This window comes from Mustela putorius, unplaced genomic scaffold (assembly GCF_011764305.1).
Source record: "Mustela putorius furo isolate JIRA1106 unplaced genomic scaffold, ASM1176430v1.1 tig00003913_pilon_pilon_pilon, whole genome shotgun sequence".
In the NCBI taxonomy this organism is placed as follows: domain Eukaryota; kingdom Metazoa; phylum Chordata; class Mammalia; order Carnivora; family Mustelidae; genus Mustela; species Mustela putorius.
Genome location: NW_025422060.1, coordinates 3,293,752 through 3,313,428, shown reverse-complemented (window position 1 = coordinate 3,313,428; position 19,677 = coordinate 3,293,752). Strand labels below are relative to the sequence as shown.

The 19,677-nt window shown below is 38.8% G+C and overlaps 1 protein-coding gene across 15 annotated transcripts in view; it reads right to left on the bottom strand.

Annotated features, from left to right (window-relative positions):
* The window catches only part of PARD3 (par-3 family cell polarity regulator), a 653,655-nt gene that overhangs the window by 233,672 nt on the left and 400,306 nt on the right, over positions 1-19,677 (bottom strand). For 9 of the 15 annotated variants that reach the window (XM_045069142.1, XM_045069153.1, XM_045069147.1 and 6 more), the window contains 3 exons: positions 14,879-15,067; positions 13,436-13,606; positions 4,880-5,039 (listed from right to left, as the gene is read on the bottom strand). In XM_045069142.1, coding sequence (XP_044925077.1) covers positions 4,880-5,039; positions 13,436-13,606; positions 14,879-15,067 — 520 coding nt within the window. The remainder of the gene's footprint in view (positions 1-4,879; positions 5,040-13,435; positions 13,607-14,878; positions 15,068-19,677) is intronic. The other 6 variants (XM_045069144.1, XM_045069148.1, XM_045069155.1 and 3 more) reach the window with 1 other exon arrangement.

Below are 19,677 nucleotides of genomic sequence, written 5' to 3'. Positions count from 1 at the left end.
CAACTACTTTATTATAGAAATACTCTATGTTTACTGAAACAGCAACATAGCATTTTATCAAGAAAAACACTCTATTTTGATTTGAAATGCACTCATTTTGACAAACTGTGAAAACTAGCAACTTTTTATGAATGCTCATGATTATAAAGCAAATCAAATTTAACATAATCGTTTCTTTCTCCTGAATTCAAATTATTCATTTACTACTACTTGAGTTTTAGGACTTCAACACAGAAAGAAAAAAATCTGTCTAAAAAATTATCATTCATAAATAAAGTTGGGCATCCTAGGACGATCACCAGAAGAAATATTCCCTTCTCAAGACAGACTTTTTTGCCTAAAAAGTGTATAGAATGACAAAACCAGAGTTATCCCTGACAGCTCGCCACTGACAAGGCACGTGTCACAGCATTAAATGCCAAGTCCTCACAAAGGCAAAATTTACTGGAAGGAAAAATTACAATATAATTATAGTGCACTCCCTTTTAAACACAAAAACTAAAACTCTTGGGTTTACACAATATATTCTGGGAGACAGCCTAATAAGCAATATGGAACACTGAATGGTTCTTCATATGACAATCCTTTTATAATATGCTGTGTTGAGTAGAAATATTGTACCTTAAGTGATCCAAAATTTTATACATAAATGGTAAGAAATTTTCCTAATAATAAGAAAACAATTTAGCTTTTTTCCTCTCACAAATGATTCTAGGGGCTAATATTTCTTTTTTTTTTTCTTTTTTTTTTTTTTTTATTTTTTTATTAGACAGAGAGAAATCACAACTAGGCAGAGAGGCAGGCAGAGAGAGAGGAGGAAGCAGGCTCCCTGCTAAGCAGAGAGCCCGATGCGGGGCTCGATCCCAGGACCCTGGGATCATGACCCGAGCTGAAGGCAGAGGCTTTAACCCACTGAGCCACCCGGGCGCCCCTAATATTTCAAAAGATTTGAGAATTCACATTTTTTATGAGCTTCCCAACTTCTTAACATACTCGCCAAGAGTTAGTTTTTGATTCTGGATGCAGGAATATATTGGGAACGATGGACAACTAAATTATTTCACTCCAAGTTCTACCAACTCCACCTAGACAATACCTCTTAATGATGTATGTACATCATAAACATGAAACCTTCCAAGGGTGATCTGAGAAGCCTTTGATCTGTTGTTTGATGGATAAATATTCCTTCTAACTAAAATGTAAACCAATCAATATCTTACAGAGGAGTGAAACAATGGATACAAAATGATTGTTTACTAAACATTTATTAATTGGTACATTTACACAGAAGACAATACCATTCATGACACTAGAAACAGATGAAAACTTTTCCAGTGATTTGACTCACAATAAAAATAACCTTAATGTTCCATTTCTCAATGTTGAATTTCTAACAAGATAAAAATATGCTGAGCACAAATATTTATTAAACTCACCACAAATGTATGACTATAAAAACTACTGAGGTTAAACTCTAAAATGAATATACCAGATTTTGGTCTTACTTTAAACAGAAAATTTCTTCAGATTAAAATTTGGAAAAAAAAAAAAATTAAGGTTCCATGACTCCAAGTGTCAACTTGAGATATATTTTAGTGAACATGTTGGTTAAATTAACCATGCCTGTTATTATTTAAAGATTATTATAGTTAAGGCAGTCCAGCAATTTAGGAGACTTTTTTTAAAGTCTTTTAACATGAAGTGATCCTAGGCTGGATCTCTAGAGATTTCTTTTTAATGAATATCCAGGATTAAAAGCCCTGATTAGTGGCAGGTAACCCCACACAGAAGACATTAGCAGAAATCTTGCCTTGGTCACAACTCTGGCTGATCTGAACAAAAGAGAGACCAATCCAGGTTGAAGTAATGTGGGACTCATGAATCGGGAGAAAACACACCCTCACTGGTTCACGAACACAGAAACCTTGTGACTTCAGACTTGTCACTGAATTTCTCTGGTCCCTAATTCCTCTGAACATGAAATAATTCAGCTGGAGTAGATGATTTCTAAGGCTGTTTTGAGATGAGCTGTTCTAATCTTCAGAACACAGTGGCCGCCAGAATGGAACAGCTTCTGGAGACTGTCTAATGCTTTTTGCTTAAAGATATGGATAAATTAATATTAATCAAGAACGGTCATCACTAGTCCTCATTGTGTGGTCTAACTATGCCCTAGAGAGGGCTACTTTTAGAAAAAGGAAATAACCAAAAACAACATAAAACAAAAAAATCACCATGGGATCTTGTGTCGGTGGTCCTTTATCTGTTAAGTGGGAGAATGCAGCGGATGACCCCGACCCCTGCCAAGTTTTCCATCTCTTCCTTTTTTGATTTATTTTTTAGAAGCTTCTCTCTTGAGATATGTTTCCACAGAAATGAGTTAGAGAGCCTCAAAGCTCCTTTTGGTCTAGAGTCTCACATGATGATTTTTCTAGGTAAAAATTCACCCTGTTTGCATACAATCAGTCATTTCTTAATCAGCTGGAATTTCAATACAAAGCTCTATCTGAATCAAAGCAGATCATAAAGTAAATATCATCACCTCCACTAGTGTCTACATTCGAACTATTCTAAATGCAGAAGACAATCCGTAACCAAACAAGATCTACCTGAGAGATTTCCATGTACCTAGATTCTGTGCAAATCAGATACATACTAGTGCTACTGATTTAGGTTAACAGAAATTCAGTGCTCTACTATCTGATATTTGGTAACCTGTTCTGGTATTTTGTTGTAAGCTAACATCCCTTGCAGGACCTGGAAACGGACTTAGCAAACTAATTGTTTCTTAGGGCCACTGATAATGGAGTATGGACTGATGAAGACTGAGTTCTCAAATTTGTTAAAACTCAAGACAGATCAGGTTAAGCATATACATTTCTCAGGGCAAAACTATAGAGGATCCCTAGTTGGCAGTAGAATATGTAAAAAACGATGTAAAGAAAATATCCAAATTGTTCAACATTAACTTGGCCTACCAACAAAGGGTAAAGAGTTTTTCACCCCCCACCCAAAAGGCAGGCACAATACATCACAAAGATCACAAAGCACAGAGCTGGGAGGGAAGCTGCTGCCCCCGGAAGGCATCGGGAGCCTTAAAAGTCCATTACATCTCCACAGGAGGGAAGGAAGAACAACAGCAACACCAACGGAAGTGGCCTAATGAAGCCACAGCTAACAAAATCAGGGCACCAGACTATGAAGAAAATGAAGGAATCCTCAACCCCTTATAGACAGCACTTCGAAAGGTCACTAGGTGAATTTTGGGGTTTTTGGTTTTTTTAGTTTTAGTTTCTCAGCCTTCCTCTGAAGCATCAGGGATTGGAGGCAGGACGCAGGTTACAGGAACTGGTGGACCAATGGTCTGATTCAGTATGGCAAGTCCTACGTTCCTATAATAAAGGGGAACAGCGTATCACTTTGTATGCACACAGATCCAGGGACACATGCACTCTCTCTCTCAAGGGGTCTGAATTTTCATTAATGAAAAAAGTATTTAACAAAGATAAATTTCACGCCAAAACCAAGAAAGTATGGGAAATGCAATGCCAGTGAAGAGAACGATCATTAAGAAGTGAAGATTAGTGTGCTGATCTCTGAGAACTGTGTACCTCCTAACAGGTGCACAATGGTTTCAGCATCCTTCCCCTACTTCCATTTATGCCAAGCAGGCAAAAAAAAAAAAAAGAAAAGAAAAGAAAAGAAAAAAAGAAAATTATCGACAAAATCAAACCAAGGGTTGGCAGGTCTAAGTCCTATGTGCAACAAAATAAGGAACTGAGAATTTAGCAACTTTTCCAAACTAGAAAGCTAGAAGGACCAAAGGAAGACCAGAAAATTCTACTAGTCATTTTTATGTGTTTTTCCTGTCATGCCCAGGAGAGAGTTCTTTTTAAGCAAAGATTGTGTCTCACTCATTTTTGTATCTACAGCAAAGTTTGTACACAAACGTCCTGTCAATAGAAAGTTGTCCACAAATGTCCACTGATGAAGGAAATAAATTCCTGTCCCAATGAAGCTTCGCAATAGAGACTTGAATTGTATTAAATCTTCATTAAATGTTTCAAAATGGCATTAAATTCAGGGTTTTACTTTCGAGCCTTGCGAAACACACCAGCAATAAAAGTGTTTTATGTCAGGTGCTGTTTTAATCAAAACAGCTTCTTATGCTTTAAATTTGAAAACTCTCACAAGTTAATCCCAAGATGAGCAACTCAGTCAATCCAACCACTCCTGTGGCAAAGCAAGTCTTTATTAACTGGATCTGTTAGGAGAGAGCTGCACGGCTATGGAGCTCGTGCTAATAACCTCATTACCCACTGGGGGCCAAGCAGACAGTATGGTGCTGAATCCAAACAAAGGATGCAAAACACCAGCTTCCAGATTTTAAAATGAGAGTTTTGAAAAAGTAGAGATGCAACTTAAAAACGGTAACATCTTACTGAGTACAAGCCAAATCAATGTGAATATTTCGCCTACCTGCAAATGTGGGGAGATGCATTCGTTCCTCTCCCTACACACGGCGCTGCTGTGACTTTGAAACCTCCTTGTCATAAACCACTGAATTTTGACTTTCCTAAAACATGGCTTCACTTCTACTCTCAAATAAGCTAAACACATCTTGATCACTGACTGAATTTCCATGTGACCCCTTCCTTTTCTCCCCCCCAGCCCCCCACATGTTACAGGATCTAAAATTCACTTAACAAGATCAATGTATTGATTCAGTCTCTCCGCTATTAACACTTCCTGGATGATTATAATGAACCTGCTCTTTCTCCTCTTAAAAACACGGACCTGCCTTACATTAATATTACATTAATAACCTTCCAGTGAACCAGGAAAGCATAAAAATAAGATGTGATAAACAGAGTTTTACCTGACTCACCCATTATCCTGCTGAGGGCAGCATTTCTCGTGGGGGATTCATCAAGCCCCTCGATCCCACTGTAGAGGGAATGGGAAATTCTTCGTTCTCGATCATCCAATACCGTTTCAATGGGCAGCTCGGGTCCAGAGGGGCTCCCAGGTGACTTCAGCTATGGAGAAAAGGAGGCAAGGGAAAGTCAGTCCTGGAGGCCCACGAGCAGCATGGGGGAATTATAACAACTTGCCCAAGGCCTGCATCCAACTGGGTACCAAATGAACTAGAACTTTTCACCCTGTACCAAAATAATTTGTGATGACAGCTCTGCCTAATGACCAACTTTCTCTGCCACTTTACACTGGGCCTCCCATGAAGTTCTGTCAGATTGCAGCCATTGGAGGAAAAATATGTATATTAAAAGCTTTTTTTTTTTAACTTATTTTGCTGCTTATTTTTTCAATTTGACTGTTAGTATCTGCTGAAGTCAATTTAAGTTATGGTTTAATTCGGAATTCTTTATGAGCTGTTGCTCTGCATAAAGCGTGCTTTATCAGAATGGAAGCCGGAACTGAGCTATACTTTTTGTATCTATAATAAGCAGATATACCTCACAAGCGCTGGTAGAATTACTACCTACTCTATAAGACCTAAAGACCATATGTAAGCTCAGGTGTCTTGAACAATTCACTGAGTCTATATTTCTTCTGCTAGAAATTAGAAAAAAAATCATCCTATTCTCTTACTGCAATCTTAAGATAGTGAGTACCTGAGAAAACCACTTTAATAGTACACAAACAATATAGAAGTAAAGACCAAATATTCTAATGAAGCAAATATGTGTTGGTCACAAACATATATGATCTAAAAAAATAAGCAAAGAAAATGGGTCAATTTCCATCACCATGATTAAAACAGTATGTGGCATTCTTTAAAACAGCTGTGCCTCATAGGTCAGATTCTTTACAAAAATAATAGGAATAAGGAACCTATGTTCATAAGGCCTTGAAACAAATCAGCTTCGAGGAGGAACAAAGCACACTTAACAGCAATCCTCCAAATGTGGGCTCTGAGGTTAACCCCATAGACTAAGATCTTATGATGCTCAGCCAGAGACAAAAAGGGCTTGGCAGGGAGGGCTGGGCTGGTGGTGGGGGGACTCTGGGGGGAGGCAGCACAGCACCGCCAAGTGGGAGAGAGGACCGCACATCCCAAACAGAGGAAACCACAATGGCTCCGGCTCCTTCATTGGAACAAATTATTATTTCTGTTAGAAGCTATCATCTGTTTAATATAAATGAGATATTTAATGAAGTTCCGAATTGTAGACTTATCTCTCCCAGTTTGATAAGCACTGGGGAGATTTAATGCATTGAAGGGTCAACACAATTACAATTGGAGGCACGTCAAACTGCAGGAGAATAATAAACTCACAGCGCTAGTGAATTAGACTCAATAAGGTTTAAATTGTGAAATGAGGATTTGTTTTATTAGTTTTTTTTTTTTAATTGCTGATTACAACTGACAGCTTCACAGAAAAGTAAATTAAATATTCAAGGTCTCTGATGTAAAAAATAAAAGGACATTTTCTGAAAAAATACTATGCCTCAATTCCTAAGTACTTTGGGGAGGTAAAAACAAAAACAAACAAAAGCAATACCCTATGTCTTTAAGAACAAGTATATCTGAAAAAATTTTAAATGAGCACATACACTGAAGAAACTTGCAATCCAGATCTCTAAACGAGACCTACTTCCTGTACAATTTATTTTATAAGACAAACAATGCATCCTCACATTTGCTTAACAGATTACATTTAATTGAACTGCAGAACTGCAATTTTCTAGATGATAAAATCCTTATAATTCATGAGAAATCCCTAAATAGTCTAAAAGGCTATTTTAGAATTTTAGAAAATCGAATAAAAATTCCATTAAAAAAAAAAAAAAAGCAGATGCAGGCTTTCTAGAGAAAAAAACAGTAAGGTGCCTATTCAGAAAGAACCTCACACTTGAACGTTTTCATGGGAATGAGTCTACACCTCCCTTACCTCCCTAACCATGTCTAATTTACATCTCAAAAGACAGATTTAAATGAAGACATCAGTAGCCTACTACATAAATATTTAACAGAAGATACAATGCCTTTTAATTTCTTAAAAAAAAAAACAAACCTGATTGGGGTGCACAGTTTTGTTTTAAATCTATTGATGATTTTTTGTTGTTGTTGCAAGAAAAGGAGTTTAAGAATAAGAAACGTGCCATGGGGCACTATGGTGGTACAGGCAAGAGACAGAATGAGGGGGTCCTGGAAAGAGGCCCAGGGTAGTCTGCAACCTAGCTCGTCCCAGGTCCTGTAAGTCTCCTTACATAAAAACCTGCTCCAAGTCAAAGTTAATTAGAAGAAGATACTAAAATAAAAGAATCACAATTTTTACTTTGTGGCTTGTTGCCTGAGGTGCAAAAAGTGTTCTTCAGTCTAACTTAATTTAGTTAGTTTACTAACTAGTTAGTTAATTTACTCCTCCTTCAGGGAGGAGTAATTATGCTCAGGCCCCCCTCAGCTCCACCTCTGGAAAAACAGGAAAGCTTTTCCACCTGTTAGAAAAAAATTAGCTCTCAGTTGTACTGGGTACCAGTCTTTTCTAAAGTAATACAGAAATGTATATCACAGGTCCCCAAACATCTGATACTCCTTGACCTGGCCACTTCTTTCACTTTGTAGTGGTCACTGCCCTCACAAAATAATAAGCTATGTGAATAAGATTCACGTGAATCAGTTCTTTATCATAACATTATCTACAAAGGTATAAAATTGGGAATTACCCCAATACTGGAAAACAATGTTAAATGTAGTTCATACTTAGAAAAGATATTCAAACGATCCTATGTTGCTTTTATAATCAGAAAGTAACAAATGATATATAATAACAAAGAAACTGGATTCCATCCAATCAATATGCTTTCCATTATATACTTGATTACTTTTCTTAGGAAGAGTTAAAAATGTTGGCTTCTTTTAAAAAAACTAATATATTTTCTGCAGCGTTTAGCAAATTCTCATGTTGTTGTAAGTAAGCATGAGTGGGTCAAATGATGTCTTTAATATAGAGAAATTGTATCCCACCATCTCAACATTAACATCAAAAACCTGGCACAGATGTGGCCCTGATCTCCACAGCAAATTACAGACTGGCTTCTGGTTAGTAACTGTCACAATCTTATTATTCTAAATTTCAATATTTATGGGCTTATTCTATTTTATCCCCAATACCTGGCACAGGGCAGGTACTAGGTGACTAAAGGTATGAATAAATTAATTTCCAACTGAATGACTCAGATTTTCCTCAAAATGGTTTGGAGATCTTATACACACTAGGCCACTGGAAGCAGGCCTCAAGCTGAGAGCACAGCACAGTACATAGCCTAGATTACAATGATATCTTGTGGAAAGCACTAACATCCAAAGGACGGGTAGAAACGAAACAATGAATAAAAAGACAGGCTTGAGTTTTGAAGAGTGGTCCTAGTGTTCGGGTCAGTTTCAGGTTCTGCTGTCAGGCAGGACAACACTTCATCTCCTTCGATCCCGCCCCCCACCACCCCCCCGTGGGCTACACCAAGGATCAGAGAGGTACTGGAACCTTCCCAAGTCACTCTACCTATGGCAGACCCAAAATGTAACAGACTGTCTGATGCTAAAACCCATGCTTTTATTGTATGCTACTTCCTAACACAATCAGAATATAAACTGCCTGAACAACACAATCACGGCCAATTAGGCGCACTCGCATGTGTAAGAGGAATGGGCACCTTGCTTCTAAATTACTTTGCCACTACCCTGGCCTTGCAGCCATTAAGCAAATCATTCGACCTCTCCACATTTATTTCTTAATACATAAAGTGAAGAGAATCATAAATGATACCTTAGGCCCCTTCCTATTCTCATATAGCTTTCTAATTCTAAGAGGATTAAACTTCAGAGACTCATTTTAAAGTAGTCCCTGATGACTAAATCCTTCAGTATGGGGTCTAAGACAAGGCTCACCCGGCCACATTCTCTACTTGTACTAAGACGAGGCTTTACGTGTCTAACACAGATACAATGAGATAACTGCCAGCTGTGTTAAAGTGCTGTAATTTCTACAAACGTTAATTTCCTTGGAACATCTACAATCAGCATAATTGTCATACACAGGTTATTTTCAATCCTCAAGGAACAATGTCAAGTATTTACTCCCGTTCCCTCTACTCTCCTTCAAAGTCCTCAACAAAAGTTTTCTTTGTGATGGTAACCAACATTCCTGCCTCTTGCTTTATGTGTTATATCCAATGGAAAAGACTTATGAAGTTTTTCTCCAAAAAAGTTAATCTATCGGTCAGGAGCACAAAACAAGGGGAAGCCATTTCTCTCTCTCTCTCTTTTTTCCCCCCTAAAGAAACAATTATTGTCAATGAGATGTTTTTAAATGTACTTAACAATAAAGGTAAGGAAAGCAAAGGAAATCCAGAATCACTGCCAAAATATTAGTTTGGTTACCATGCCTGATGGTTTTGTTTTGTTTTTAGAACTTCAGTTTCTTTAATATAACTATGTTATCTTTTCTTCTAAAAACATCAGCCTCCCTAGGATTATTTCCCTAGTCATTCCTTTCATGTTTAGGTGACAGCTCTGGGTTGGACATCAAGTGATGGAGAGGTAGGAACACACAGCAGATGGACAAGGTCCCAGCCATCTCAGAATTCACAGTTCCCACGAAAGAAAACTAAAAAGAAAAACCAGGACAAGATGACTGCTGCTAGATGAAGGTAAGTAGTGGGACTATGGAATACTCTGGTGAGAGAAACAAACTAAAAGCTGAAAGTGGTCTTTGTGAGGGCAAGGAGCAGAATGGGCTCATGGGGCAAATCCAGAGGCGACAGAGAAATTGCAAGCAGTGCAGAGGAGCTCACGCTGGCCGCACGGGACAGGCTGGAGGGGCACAGACGCCAGCTTCTGCATGGCCCAGGGGCCCACGGGATGGAGACTGACGCCCATCCCGGAGAGGATGGAAACCTCCTGAAGGGATTTCAGCCAGGAATGACATGAACAAAGTGTTGTGAGCAAAAACCTGCCTTCCTGCAGGGTGAGGACGGACTAGAGCAGCCAATCCTGTGGGACAAGGTGGTGCCACAGCAAGGGGATGGCGTAAAGTGGCTCAAGGAGAGAGAGGTTCTGGAGGCAGAGGCTATCAAACTAGGGAAGGCATTGGAGATGTCAAGAGTGAACTCACATCTCCAGCTTCTAAACCACAGAGTGGCAGTGGAGGTTTGCGAGGAGGAGGCAAGACCAGGGTGGATGAAGAACTCAGGGAGAACTGGTTTTGAAGGAAAAGCATAAACGAAGTCTTAGGCACCTTGTGACAAACGAGGGAGTATCTGGAACCAGAACAGAATTCTAGGCTGGAGACGGGTTTGTGGGACTGGTCCTAACATCGGGGGTACCTGAAGACCTCCCAAGGAGCATGCACAGGGTACAGGCCCCAGTCCAGGGAGAGCTCTGAGGCACACTCACAGTAACAGAGCAGACAGAAATAAAGGAACCTCAAAGGAGAGAGAAGAGCCAGAGTGAAGTAGGAGAAATATGAGGAGAGCAGGTAAGAAGAGCTGCAAGATGGCTGCTTCCAAGATTCCTGAAAGGCCAAGCGAAAGACACTGAGAAACATCTTCCAGAGAATGTCTCAAATGTGCTGTAGAGTGAAATGCTGGGTAAGGTGACGATACCTACTGTGGAGAGTTGACAAATAATTTTTGGGAAAAAAAAATTAAGATTATATACAGCACTTCCTACATAAAAGAAAAGGGCACAAAGAGATGTGACAAAGTACAAACCATTTTCCTTCTGCAAATTCTCATCTCCTCTGGTTTGAAATTACATATGCAAACCCCTGATTTAAAGATGAGTTAGTAAAATATAGTTTTGTGATATTGTCAAAGGCTGGACTCTGGCTGACTAATAGACCCAGAAGGAGGGAACCCAAGCACATTATTTTGGCTTGAGGTTCATTCATGACAAGACACCGTATGCTTGTATCAATATTTACTGTAACATAATTTACACATACTCTCTCGTAATTCAGGGAGCCGCTTTTCCAAAGGTAATATATAAGTACAACAGCAGCAAAATCATGTCTTATGCCTTATGGGAAGCTGAACTGAGCTCTTCTGTCTTCATATAATTCTTTAGTTAAACCCTGTCAGTACAAAAGGCTTCTCGGTAGTATTACAAAGAAAGCACAGCACTCGTGATACGATTTTTTTTTTATATAATTGTTTAATAAGCTTATATTCTCCTAAGAAACAGTAATAACCAGCAATGTATGAAAATGATACCATAAGGAATATTGAATATTAAAGTCTATTATTGTCTATTGCAGCTGTTCCCTTACTTAAATCATTTCATTCACATAAATTCATATGAAGAAGTAAATGAGACACAGAGATATTTCAGTGGGATTCCAATTTCATGTGTTTTACAGGACAACAGGGAATAAAATCAGTGCTTTTATCAAAACATTTTCAGGCTGGTACAGGTTTGCTTTGCTACTGTTCAGGGAGTAATAGGGACTCATCCGAATCACAGGAAAGCATGTCTAGATTCAGGACGCTGGTCTTTAGTGTACACTTCTTAATGTTTTAAGTGCCCCCAGAACATCCCATGCTTTTCTGTGAAAGAAAAGTTTGAGAAGGCGTTTAGTAATTTTATTTTTAAAGAGACTGAGAATATGACATATTCTCCAGTAGAATACAAGTTTTGCAAGAGAAGGAGCCCCATCTGTTTTTATTCACTGCCATATCCCAAGGATCCAACACATTTCTTGAATATAGTAGATGCTCAATAAACATGTGCCAAACAAATACCATCCTACGAATGTGACATTATTCAGTTTTAGAGAAAGACCTACTAAAGAACATGTACTTGTGAACTTTGGAGATTTTGAAACTAGCACTTTACAGGACTTATATTAGAAAGGTCAGTTAATAATTTTTGGCAATGAATAAAAACTCTACTGTTCAAGAAAACCATTCCAGTAGCCTACTCTGAGGAAATCAGCATTTATATTTATCTTATGAAAATGAGTTCTTTTATGTCCCAGTGTTCTCCATTCTGAGATTTTTAGTTAAGGTTACACTGTTCTCGTATTGCTATGGAAATTAATGCATTAATTATTGTTAACAAGTTCTCCATTTGAAAAATAGTAAAGAATAAGTCAATAATCAATAACCTTTCCCAAATTGGTCACGTGTAGATTGACCACCCAACTTTCACTGCAAAACATGATTGCCCTACAGGATGGCATGAGTGATGAACACAATCTGAATAGCTCGCTTTATATATATAACATAGATTTTTTAAATTAAGAAAAACACTTAAACGATTTAGATATAATTTTCAGTTTGTATGATTTCCTAGTCATTTCCTTGTAGCTGATTTGAAAATGTGGGGAGTTGAGCATTGATTAAAAACAAAAACAAACTCTACATTTTTTTTTTTTTTTTTAAAGATTTTATTTATTTATTTGACAGAGAGAAATCACAAGTAGACTGAGAGGCAGGCAGAGAGAGATAGAGGGAAACAGGCTCCCTGCTGAGCAGAGAGCCCTATGCGGGACTCGATCCCAGGACCCTGAGATCATGACCCGAGCCGAAGGCAGCGGCTTAACCCACTGAGCCACCCAGGCGCCCCCAAACTCTACATTTTTAACAAGCTTTGCTCTCTAAATTCTCAGCTCCCACCTATTTCATATAGACGGCACATAATTTATAACAGATCTATGAACCTGCTTTTTTTTTTTCAAGTTCTAACATTATCAAATCAATATAGAATTCCTTTTAAATTTTCAAATACCCCACTGTGCCAGAAAGTATGTTTCCACTTACTGTTTTTTAAAACTTGGGAAAAGAGATGATCACAACCTTCAGGAGAGGCTACTCTTGCAACTCTCTGCTAATGATGCACTGCTGCAAATATTTAGAACCCGCCACAGCCTCATGCAATAGTTATCTCTCACAAAGCACGCCATCAAGAGGAAAATACTCCACCCCACAGTGAAGGAGAAAGGGGACATAGGGCACAAGAGGGGAGACTTGAACTTTTGACAATGTGACAAGAGAAACAGACTCTGGCTGTTTCAAGGCATCCCATTTTAAAGAAACAAATGAACAAGCAATTGTTTCACTGTTTCTCTGTCCCAGGTACAACACTACTGAACAGAAGAGAAACTGTTGGTTCCCAGAAGGAAAGTGTGTTCCTGTTTGCAAGAAGAGAACCCAGCTAAAGGTGCTTCTAAGATTTCCAGTGTTATCTGCTGAGTTGGCCATAAAAATACTCATGCGCACTTAGGAATTCTTTGAGCATAGAACTAAAAGAACAAATCGCAGTCCACAGTCAGACAATAAGAAGAGCAAAGATAATTTTATAATATTTGGAAGGAAAGTGCCAGGGCCTGCCATTCTTTGTCCATTAGGACAAAAACTTAGTCTTATTACAATTTCAAATGGAACTGTCTTGTTTTTATTTCCTACACTTTACCTCATTGCACTTGCTTATTCGCCTCGCCACAATGAGCTGGATCATTCCTCGCTTGTTCCCTTCGGTGGACATAGACCTTCTGAGGGTTTCCATGGCGTCTTGGTTTGTCTTGCCCAACAGGGATTCCCCATTCACTGCTATCAGTTGATCATTCACCCGAAGCCTTCCATCCTGGGAAGAAAACAGGTAAAAATAAGTGCTATTAAATAGTCTGTTATGAAAGAAGCTTCTTTCTCTTTAGTTTAAATAAAATAAAATAAAATAAAAACAAGGGGAAAGAAAGAAGGCTTTAATCCTAAAGGATTATGCCCAATTGAACAGGAGCACAATAATGTCTGAACAGCCATGGCAGCCTGTGTCTATTTCAATCATTTATACATTTGTAAATCAAGTCATTATCATAATCTGTTTACCAAAATAGCATACTAATTTAAAGGACACAAAGTGATTACTTTCTTGCTTCCAGAGACACCCATAGAGGTTATTTAGAACCCAAGACAAGAACAAGCTCAAGGCTGTGACACAATTACAGAGAAGTGCCCCCTTGACAAACAGGCAGGAAACCTGCTCTTCACTGGCCAACAGGCTAAGTGACCCACAGGCAGGGGAGAGCGGAAAGACGTGCCTTCCCGTAGAGCAGCTCTGTGCCCAGAACCTGAACTAAGTCTGCATGGATTATCTTCTTTCAACTGCAAGGACTAAGGTTTATAAAAATACGAGACCAAAAAAATGGGGACTCGAAGCTATGGATTCCATCCCGAAATGGGAAATCACGGAGATTTCCATTCGCTTGCTCACGAATGGGGTATTATGAGGAAAAACAAAAGGTGTTACAGGGTAAGCACGCCACCCTGGCACAAGGTCTCTTTGGAGCTGAAGGCAACCAAGATCCGGCAGATGCAGGAGGAGCTCTTTGCTCCCCGCCCAGCTGGCTGAAGAGAGAGTTCTTCTTACAAAGATGGCCCCTCACCTGTCCCTAACCAGAAAGAGAACCACCCTCACCACCAGAGACAGGGATGGCACGGAGGTAAGTCAGCGACAGAACAGACCAGACACAAGAAACCTGACTGACCGTCAGCTTCTGCCGTCTCTTTACCACACCTGACCTCACCGAGAAGCCCAAACCTCCTTTTTGCTTTTTTCTCTAGTTACTGCTCCACAACTTACTGCCCTTTGCTAAAACGGTATCTAAGCTTCTGAGTTTTCTTTAGCTTTTCTTTCTTTTCTGTAGAGCCCCTGTACCTGGAAAATTTTAAATATTAATGTCAATAAAATTTGTAAACATGTTCTGTTCATCTGGTCTTTTGCCAGTTTAATTCACAGGTGTGTACCCCTACACACACACACACACACACGGTGTATATGTTCCCAAGACAGGAATAGGGTAGTAATGAACTATTTTTGTTAATGGGCATAAGCTGATTAAAGTTAACATTTGCTTACTTTAGACGCCGCTCCTCCATTAATAATGGACTTGACGAAGATTCCCAAATCCGCATGGTTCTCTTTTGACCGGTTACCTTTGACACTGACACCAAGACCGGCTGATCCTGAATCGTTAAGTGGAACTTCAAATGTCAGAAATTCCCTGGTGCCGTCAGGTGTGAGAACAATATCCTCATCTTCTCCTTTCTAATAGGAAACAAAATTGCACGGCATGTTATATTCCAATGTTCCTTTCTCACAGCTATTTTTAAAGACTGCTAATGAGCAATGTTTAATCCTAACAGGCACAGTATTTCCACCAAAGTTCTGTGACAAGATCCGCGATAATAGTGCATCTGCACCCCCTCCAGATGACTCCTGGAACCAGCTGCTAATATTTTTATGTGGCACTTGTTTCAATATTGAAACAAACTCAAACCAGATTCTGAGAAATGTAGGGAAAAGTATAGCTGAAGACTGAAGACACGTGGACTCCTAGAGTTTAGTGTGGTTTTTTTTGGGGGGGCGGGGGGATCTGTTTATATATCCTAAACCACAGGAGAAAAACAGTCACAGCAGGAATCAAAATAAATAAATAGAACACCTTTGTCCTTTTAGTCATTAGGAATTTTTAATGTCATTAAGAGTTAAATGCTCAGTAACGGTCTGTCATTTTCTTCACAATTAATAAGTTCTGAGGATACAAAGCCAGTAGAAACAGGTTTACATTTTCAGAGAGGCACTAGAGAGCTTTACCCTTCAACATCGTGAGGCAGAAAGCACAGTAGAGGACACCTTTCCTCAACTCTGTCGCATGCCTCAGGCAGCTTGGGGGATATGCCCCAAGCTTCATGAATTCATGGTGAGCACAAGGTTTGATTTCGTAACTGTAGTCGTCACCGCATGAGAAGACTGCTTCAGACTGCAACACATATAAGACACCCAGCTCCTGCCCAGCCCCCTTCACACAGTGAGGAAGAATGGGATGCTGGAAGGAGAGCCTGATGAACCCCAGTCAGAGGACATGTTCTGCCACTCGGACACTGGGCACTGGGGAGACGCAGCCGGCCCCCAGACTTCTCTTCAGCAGCCCCACCTACGACCAGGACTCTACCCTGGTCATCTCCAAACAGGCAAGCACAGACTTCTTTTTCGAAGTTAGGACTTCCAACCACATAACAGCTAGGTGGCACAAACTTCAAATCACAGCCAGCCCCTCATCTAGCCCTACTACACGTTCCTCCTCTGCTTTCTCCAGTTTTGGAATATTTCTCCAGCATCTACCTAATCACTCAAGCTGGACTTATCAAATTGTAACTGAAAAATGGCTAAACATCTAATGGCATATAATTAGGCGAGACTATAATGCATCCTTAAAAGTGTGCTTTTAAAGAATGTTCAATCACAAATATGGAAAGGAGACCATCACGCAGCAATGTGGGGAGACTTCAGTTTTCCTCTCTGTGTCCCAACAAATGTTTAAATTTTTCTAGTAACTACCAAAATTAACATAATAATGACGTGGTTTTTTTGTTTTTTACAAATTTGGGGATTTAACAGCGCAACGAGATGAAATAATTTTTGGAAGTATAATATTTATCAATAAAAGATTATTTTGTACTGCAAAAGATAAGTTTTTTTTTTAAATCTCCAAATCCCTAATTATGTGATTCATGAAGTGATGTTTCTGATTTACTAATATCCACTTTAACGTTTTATGGTAGGATATTCCTTGTGCCATCTTTGCAAAAGACAACCTCATAGGTATTAGGACAAGGTATGTTTCAAAAAATAAAATAAAATAATTAATATGTTAAAAACAAGAAAACTATATAATAAAGAATACAAAATAAGAACAACTTGAAAAGATACACGGCAATTCCTATGTTACTATACAAAGCAAATATACTTCAGTGTCAAAGTCAAAAAAAAGCCTAAGTCTACCCATTATAAAGATGTTTATATTGAAAATATTCCCAGAGAATAATTATACCTCAAATAAAAGCATACCTCAAATAAAAGCAATGTATGAGAGAAATAATATCAAATACTCATATCAAAATATTGGTATAGCTCATATTTACTATGCTAATACTAATGTATATATTATATTCTATAAACTTTTATTCATATAGTTCAAAACAACTAAAAAATACTAAGTAATGACTGTGTGAATTAATACAGCTATCTCAATATAAAGTATTATAGAAAACATAATGTATGAGTAAATTTTTATGTCTGAAATACAAAACAGTATCAAAACACACCATAGTGTCCTTCAGAATTATTTCAAATTCAGAAGTCATTAAAGGTAAAACATACTTTGTTAATCAGAATCAGTATTTATATTCCTGGAAAAGTTGCTTTTAAAAAGGTATAAAAAGCAAAGATAGTTCTTAGCTGGGCACATTTAGGTCTGATCATTGAGCACATTTGTTTGCCGCAAGCCTGTAAGGTTCTTAATTGTCACTTACTGATTTAGATCTTCAGTTTGGCTTTTTAATGTTTACTGATTTTCACATTTCCATAATGTTTTACTAAGGCTTAAAATTCTCATTTATTTTTCTACTTGAAAAATCAAGATAAGGAGCTGACTGAATATATGAAGAAAAATTTTAATCAAGTTGGAATCATTTCCTGACATGCCCTACTCTGAACCTGTCTTAAAGGAGACTATTTTCTCCACAGGAAAGTTTCATTTATTATGAAAACTGCAGGATGGGAATGATATTCTTTTTCAGCTTTCTTATCAAGTCTTAAGTCATTTTTATCATGAAAAACATTTAAGTGAGAGACTGTACTTTCCTTTGATATTTCATTATTAATCCATTTGGCTCTTGACATAAGACTGAAATTAATGCCAGCTTTTAGAACTTAATTTTCTGGCAGCAAAATCTTTTTTAAAAATTTGCTCTTCAAAAACCATTTTAAATGCCACATTATAGAGAACTTTTTACACTGTCTTCTAGTATGGAGATCTCTTCACTCTGATATAAAGGAGAAGCTAATTTTCTATCACCTTGAGGGTTTCCATCCAGATTGTGTAATTTACAACTATATGAATCAAAAAAAATTTTTTTTAAGATATTTTGTATTTATTTGAAAGAGAAAGAAATAGCGAGAGCAGGAACACAAGCAGTGGGAGTAAGAGAGGGAATACAGGTTTCCTACTAGGTTGGCAGCCCGATGTGAGGCTCAATCCCAGAACCCTGGGATCATGACCTGAGCCGAAGGCAGACACTTAATGACTGAGCCACCCAGGTGCCCCATGAGTCAATTTCTTTCTACAAAAACACAACAAATGTCCTTCCTTTATCTCTCATGCCATTTGTACATGACCGTGTCATTTAAGCTCACATGACACATGTAGGGACAAGCCAAGTGATTTTTTGCATTGATGCAACCTGGCATTTTTTACAGTGCCTACTACTCCCCTGTAGAGTATACTCTATATGCATACTAGAAGCAGGAAACCTGCAGAATGGGCAGTATGAAAGCTATCGGCTTTCCCACTATCCTCAGAACAGCGGGAAAGATGCACACTTCTATCTGCAGACAGAACAGTAACCACAAGTGTGCAACACCAGCAGGACACCTGTCCTTTTTCCTCAGACAGGAGTCCCAACAGCTGCGGGAAACAGCAGGCCCATAGGTCCCTCTGAGCCTGCTTGATCTGGAAAATGGGTCGATCCAAATGAGAGAGGGAAAAAAAGTTATCTTAAGTAGAGGAAAAAAAAATTGAGCAGAATCATCTCTGAGCCTCAATATACTACAATTTTAATATGAGTGCACAAAATACTGGAAAGACATGGTATGGTTATGTATCCAGGTCATAGGAGGCCCTAAAATCACAGATGTGAGTACAATAGCTGATTTCAGGGTCTGCAAAGAAATAAATGACTCGACATATTTCATTTGTGAAATTGAGGAAGTAAATGTAAATATATAAAATTTGCCTTCAATGCCTGCTACTATATTGGTCTTTTGTCCCAGTTCCTGACACACGGCAAAAAAACCCCTGTATTTCCTAGTAAGAGTGTTTCTGACACAGAGCTCCAAAATCCCTTGGGATTTTCTGGATGTTAGGGGCATCTTTTGTTGTAATGAGGTGACATTTGGTGGATTCCTTGGTGGCTCCCGGATGGGATCTGGCCACCAGAAAGAGCAAGCCATGATTAGAAGTTAAGAACTTCAGCTCAAGCCCATTCTCCAAGGACGGGAGAGGGGCTGAAAACTGATTTAATAACTGATCACGCCTATATACTGACGCCTCTATAACAACTGTGAAAATATGAGATTCAGAGAGTTTCCAGGTTGATAAAGTATCAATTTACCAGAATGGGGGCACACCCCCACTCCAAAGGGACAATAACTCCTGAGCTTGGGAACTTGCAGATTTTTGCCCTGAATATCTCTTCATTTGGTTTTTCTGTTTGTGCCCTTTAAAATATCCCCTGTAGGGGCATCTGGGTGGCTCAGTTAGTCAACTGTCTGCCTTCAGCTCAAGTCATAACCCAGGGTCCTGGGATCAAGCCCGGCTTCAGATTCCCTGCTCAGTGAGGAGTGTGTTTCTCCCTCTCCCTCTGCTCATGTATTCTCTCTCTCTCTCTCTCTCTCTCTCAGTTGCTCATTCTCTCTCCAATAAATATTTTTAAAAATAAAATACCTTTGTAAGAAACTGGCAAGATCCTGGGTTCTGTGAGTTGCTCCAGCAGATTATCAAACTGAAGGAGATAGTCCTTCAAAGGCTCAAAAAAACCATTGATTCGTGGCCAAGTTAGATAGAAGTTGTGAGTGGCCTGAGGACCCACTACTTC